The sequence below is a fragment of the Nannospalax galili genome, unplaced genomic scaffold (assembly GCF_000622305.1).
Source record: "Nannospalax galili isolate Female #2095 unplaced genomic scaffold, S.galili_v1.0 scaffold768, whole genome shotgun sequence".
NCBI classification, from domain to species: Eukaryota; Metazoa; Chordata; class Mammalia; order Rodentia; family Spalacidae; genus Nannospalax; species Nannospalax galili.
The window spans coordinates 8431816-8438258 of record NW_008360317.1 but is presented as its reverse complement, the minus strand read 5'-3'; the positions used below and the strand labels follow the sequence as shown (position 1 = coordinate 8438258).

The following is a 6443-nucleotide window of genomic DNA, read 5'->3' as shown; positions in this document are numbered from 1 at the left end:
GGCAGAGGAGGGAGGGAGGGGGAGCAGGTTGGTTTTGTTTGTTTTGCGGCGCTGGGGGTTGGATCCAGGGCCTCACTGCATGCTAAGGAGAGCTCTGCACCTAGCCGCACTCCCAGCCTGAGGAACGGTATTGGAGTAGGAACACTTCTTAGGTAATATTTGCTGTTTGAGAGGCTAAAGGCACCCAAAGGCAGCAGAAGACTGCGGATTAAAAACCACCCTGGTCCCATAAATCTTAAATAAGGAGAAAGATCATGTACTTAGTAACAGCGATCGTCGGTAGATGTCGCCAGACCCCAAGGTATGAAGTGGCCGCCAGCTGACCCTGGGGGGAGGGGAGGGCTACGGACTGCAGGAGGTAGGTCCCGGTTCCTAGGGGTGGGCTAGCTGATTATGTCCTGTCATTTGCTGAAGGATATTGGCACTTATTTTATCTGCTTGTCAAGTTAACTTCCTTTGGTGCTTTATTTGGGGGCTATGCATGCCACCCGTCACCCTTTGGCTGGCGATCCGAATATGGAGGGTGCTGGGCACTGACTTTCTGAGCTGTGCAGGCTTCCAGCGCTGATGGTTACTGAGTGAGAGTCAGTTGGTCATTTATCTGCCCCGGACCCCAAAAGCGAAAGAGCTAGAAAATCTGCCCAGTGTTCATTGGCAGAAGTTGAATTTTAAAAACCCGGGCTTGATAAAGCTGTATCGACCTCTTCTAATGGGTTCATGGAGCGTTCCCCCTTGGAGTTAAACAATTTCTCAGGTCCTTCCAGGGTCCCACTGGAGAAAAATGTAAATAATTTCTGTAGTGTGTTTGCTGAAGTCTATAATTTAGAAACAATGCTATTTGCAGATGATCCAGTGTTATTCAGTTTGGTTCAGGAGCTCACTTTGTCAAGACAAAGTCTTCATTTGAGTCTTAAATAAAGAAAAGTTGGGGGGTTTTCAATCGTTTACAATTTTATTTTATTTTTGTTTTATGTGTATGTGATTTGCTTGCCTGTAAACATGCATGCAATGCCCAAAGAGGCCAGGAGAAGGCACCAGATCCCCTGGAACTGGAATTAGGAACAGTTGTTAGCCACCATGTGGGAGCTGGGAATCCAACCCAATTCCTCTGTAAGAGCAAGCCAGTGCTTTTAACTGCTGAGCTATCTCTCCAACCCTGAAAAGTTGGTGTTTAACAAATGTAACTAGAATAGAAATAAAAGGTTAAGTTACTTAATTTAAAAATACACTGTGATGGAACAAGTCTGAACTTTAAAAAATATATTTAAAAAAATTAAAACATATATGCATACATATATAACTTGCATTAATTTAAAAATAAACTGTAACCTCAGGCTGGGGGTATAGCTTGGTATCAGAACAATTGTCTAGCATGTGCAAAGCCCTGGGTTCAATCCCCAACACCCCAAGAAAACAAAAACATACTGTGAACTAATACGTAGTGTATGATCTCATAGAGGCTGAGAATAGATTGATGATTACCAAAAGTCAGTTGGAATGGTGCTCAGCAGATTATTATTCATTGCCCTGGAGCTGGCTGATTATATTTACACAACAGCCAGGATGGAAAGCATGTGCAAAGCCCTGGGTTCAATCCCCAACACCCCAAGAAAACAAAAACATACTGTGAACTAATACGTAGTGTATGATCTCATAGAGGCTGAGAATAGATTGATGATTACCAAAAGTCAGTTGGAATGGTGCTCAGCAGATTATTATTCATTGCCCTGGAGCTGGCTGATTGTATTTACACAACAGCCAGGATGAAAGCATGGCCATCCAAGTAGGATGAAGTTGAAGTATGAACTTGGGTCACCAGCCCTGCTTTGAAGCTCATTTGGAGTGTTAATACCAGCACGGCCAACTATTGCCGGCCCCCACATCACTGGTCCTGGCTGCAAATTGCTGGAAGAGTGCATTGCCTTCCTCAGTGGAAATGACCTCTCAAAGTGTTCTGGAGGCCAAGCATATAATAAGCAGCTGGATGTTGGAGTAGGATGGCAAGGACAGCAAGGACAAGGCACCTGCTGTACCCAGGTGCTCCAGGTAGCCCTGAAGTGCTCCTTAGGGCTCAGTGGGAAGGTGCTGTGGTCAGTTCAGAGTCCTCCTGGGGAGCCATCAACAGCTAGCACCCTGTAGCTGCAGCAGAAGACCTTCCAAGTCTTCTTGAAGTTTTGTTCTGGCTTCAGCTCTGTTCAGTTTATGGGACAGACAAGGAGCCCCCAAGAGCTCTTTCAGGGGAGCCTGTCTTATTGGTCTACACCCCTGCTTATATTGTTCTGATGTGGAGAAAACCACACTTGTTCCTCATCTGGCTGTCTGAGGTGTGATTGTGGTTTGCTTCTGTCTTTTCATTATTTCAGAATCTGAAATGCAAATTAGCTGGTTAACTGTGCAGCCCCTTCCCACTCACCTCCATCCATTTGTATGATTAATGATGTCCAAATAATAAACCAAAAATAACCCTCCTTATTATTTTTTCCTCTTTGAGCTGCTTTTGTCTCCTATCTGCTGACATTGTCACCCTAGTGGTTGGGTGTAACGACAGTACAGTCTGGGCTTTAGCTCAGTAGTAGAACACTTGCATGGCATGCAAAAGACCCTGGGTTTGATCCTCAGTACTGGGGGGTGGGGGTGGGGTTCTAAATATTGACAGTAGGATAAAGGAGTAAGAGTATAGGTATTGTAGATGAATATGGGCTCACTCATTCATTCAACAAACCTTCCCTGAGGGTTGCAGAATGCCGTTGTACAACCTAAATACCAGTTGTGCCACACACCTGAAGGTTAAGTCTCTGATCGTAGCTGTCTTGCTTGTTATGAGGGAAACAGTGCCTCTGTGGGTTTCCACTATCAGTCAATGGAAAACATGGCAAGACCATCTATGGTCAGTGCTTAATAAATTCTGTTTCTTCTTTTGGGGCCCAACACAAGGAGGTAGCTTTGGTGAATAACAGATTCATGAGTCTGCCTACCCCCAGCCCTGGGGACCTGGGCATCCTATTGCACTTACCAGCATGCAGAAAAAGCAAGGCCGCCAACCCGGCTCCATATCTTTGAAAAGTTTACTCTCCTTGGGCAAACACGAGGTATCAAAGAAACAAATAAGAGAAACACAAAAGTTCAGTTATCCCAGGTGGGGGTTAATTGGACTTAACTGAAGTCATCAAGTGGCATGAAGCCTGTCAAATTTTCAGATAGTGTGTGTGTGTGTGTGTGTGTGTGTGTGTGTGTGTGTGTGTATAGAGGGCAAACTCAGATTAGCAACCAAGAGGTGTGGTCCTGACCCCAACCAGGGTCATGCTTACTTATGAAAGCAAGTGCCTTTGGACTTAACCTCTCAGGCTCAAGAATGTCCTTTTGTCTGAAGAAGGAGGGGTTGGGGTAGATGGTGGGTAGATGGTAGAAGACCCTTCCCTCCCTCCCTCCCTCCCTCTCTCCCTCCCTCCTTCTTTCTCTCTCTCCCTCTTTCTGTCCCTTTCCTCCTCCCAGAGCTTTCCCTGTACAGCTCTTCTGTGTGTGAGCCTCTGCTGGACATGAGGGAAACTGAGGCCAGTATAGAAGCAGAGAGTGGTCATTCCATTCTGGCTCTAGCTAAAGAACTCCCTATATAGTGTGGATGCTCTGTAAACAATGCAGGAGCCGCTCATGTCCTGTTCTCCTCACTTTCAGCTCTGTCCTATAGAGATGGGGACAAGGGAGGAAGCTTGGGAGGCCACAGGACTCTTTTATGTGGATTAAGAAGTTGAGAACCACTGGGCAAGGTAGCACATGCCTTTGACTCAGCACTCCAGAGGCAGAGGCAGGCAGATCTCTGGGCATTTGAGGCAAAACAAACACAAAAACAAAAACCAACAAAAAAAAATAAGTTGAGAACAAACAAGGGAAGAGCTGTTGAGTGGGCCACAACTGATGAGACAGGTAACCCATTAGTCTATAGACTTGTGGTCACCATGGCATCGTCCCAGCAACCTTGCCCCATGATAAAAGGTGTAGACATTTTGTCTCTGAGGACTTCTTAGTCTTCTATAAGATACAGCCTTGCTTACTAGCTTAGTTTAAATTTAGACTGTAGCCTTTATTATGACAGAATGCATATAACATAAAATCCACCATCTTACCTGTGTGTGTGTGTGTGTGTGTGTGTGTGTATGTGTGTATTACTGGGGATTCAGTCCAGGACCCTGTGCATGCCAGGCAAGCACTCTACTACTAAGCTACAGACACAACCCTTTTTTTTTCCACCTTTAATTTGGAGACCAGGTCTTACTGAACTGCCCAGGGTGGCCTCTAACTTGTGATCTTCCTACTTCTTCCTCTTCTGTAGCTGGAATTATAGACTCACATCGTTAAACCCAGCCTAAACTTTTTTTTTTTTTTTTTTTTCGTCTTTTTGTGGCAAGGTATCTCTGTAGTCCCAGCTGGCCTGGAACTCACTATGTAGACCAGGCTGGCTTCAACCTCACAAAGATTTGCCTGCCTCTGCCTTTTAAGTGCTGGGATTAAAGGCATGTACCACCGCCATGCCTGGAAACTTTTTTTTTTTTTTTAAAAAAAAAAAAGATTTTATGGGGCTGGAGAGATGGCTCAGCAGTTAAGAGCCCTGGCTGCACCCACATGGGGCCTAACAACCCTACATAACTTCAATTCCAGGTGAATTCAACACCTTCTTCTGACCTCTGTGGGCATTGCATGACACAGGTACACTTACATACATGCCAGCAAAGTATTCATACACATAAAATAAAAATAAATAAAATATTTAAAAATTTTTTAAATTTATTTTTATGTGTATGAATGTTTTGCCTGCATGCATATGTGTACAATACCCACAAAGGCCAGAAGAAGGCATCAGATCCCCAGGTACTGGAGTTAAGGATAGTTGTTAGTTGCCATGTGGGTACTGGGAACTGAACCTGTATCCTCTGGAAGAGCAACCAGCGCTCTTAACAGCTGAGCCGTCTCTCCAGTCCCCCAGCTTAACCATATTTACAAGGCATCTTACGTCTAAACTTTTTATCTAGACTGAAAACCCTGCCTCACTGCCAGCCTCGGTTCCTCTGTTCAGGCAGATGGGTGGAGGCAATACATTCAGAAGGAATCTGAAGGAGATGAGGGACAGGGACTTGGGAAGCTAAGTATGGTTTGAACTGAATATGGTTTGAACTGAAGTATGACCTTAGCCAGATACCTGGAGACTAGCAAAGCAGGAATGCTCCATAGAATTACTATGTGGTGCACAAGAGACCAGGAATGAGTCACTGAGTAAGGCAGTGGTACTGGGTACCACCTTTAGGCAGGAGCAGGGCTGCAGAGAAGGTATGGCTGAGCTGGGGAGGCATGACTCTGCTACAGTACTGTGTGTTTGTTGAATGAATTCTTGGAGACAATAATGATGAAAACACTGTCAGCTGCCTGCATTTATTCTGGGCTAGGCACTGTGTTCTCTGCCTTTTACCTATGGAATTTCATTCCCTTTCTCCATAGATAGGTGCTGACTATGAATGAGGAAATTGATGTCCAGCAAAGCTAAATGATGGCTAAGATGCACAGCCCAGAGGTAGATCACAAACCTATGTGAACTTGCTTGCCTACAAGGTAATGTGCATGCAGGCCAAAGTCTGAGAAGCACTGGGCACAACACAGTGCCCCAAGACCTTCCTGCCTCTCCCCAGATCTCAAGACAAATTTTGCTGGTTGTCTCCATTCTCCAGTTCAAGACTCACTGGGCCTGCACTGACCTGCAAGCTGCTTACTTTAACTGGTATAAAATATTTAACACCTTCATCAAGCATTGCCCCTCCCAACTGGCCTTCTCTCTGCAGAAGTCCCCTTTAATAGCAAAGGTATCAAATGGCTGTGGGCTATCCTCCTGTCACTATGAGCACACAGGAGTCCTTGGCAATAATGGACCAGACGTCAAGAGGCAAAAGCCCTGCATTCCTGGACCACTCCCCTGTTTCCCACTCAGCCCTGGAAACATTGTCCCTCCAGGTCAACACTTCCCTGCCACTTTATCTGTCCCAGGTTCCAGGCCCCAAGAGTATTTGTCCAAATTAGAGTCAGTTTACTTTACAAACCACACTCAAGCTTCTCTGGACACTGAGCAGCTGCTCCCCTGACGTCCCCAGCAGGGCCCTTGTTTGCAGTTAACAAACAGACCGCCTTGAACAAGCCACTGGATCTCTAGTCTGCTGAGATGGGAACAACAGGCAACCGGAAGTTGTCCCTGCTTCTCCCAACAGACTGTGTGGCCTCAGTTCACTCTCTGGGAAAAAAATAGAAAGAAAAACAGAGAGTGGGCACACGCCTTTAGTCCCAGCACTCTGGAGGCAGAGGCCAGAGGATCTCTGTGAGTTCAAGGCCAGCTGGGGTTACAGAGAGACCATGTCTCAAAAAGACATAAAAATTTAAAAATAAAGAGAAAAATATTGAGTGGCTAA

General features: G+C 45.5%; 1 protein-coding gene across 1 annotated transcript in view; it reads left to right on the top strand.

Moving 5' to 3' along the window:
- The first annotated feature begins 283 nt into the window (after positions 1-283).
- Gtf3a (general transcription factor IIIA) overlaps positions 284-6443 on the top strand; it is a 59254-nt gene continuing 53094 nt past the window's right edge. The window contains exon 1 of the mRNA XM_008825084.1: positions 284-301. Within this exon, the coding sequence (XP_008823306.1) occupies positions 284-301 (18 nt within the window). The remainder of the gene's footprint in view (positions 302-6443) is intronic.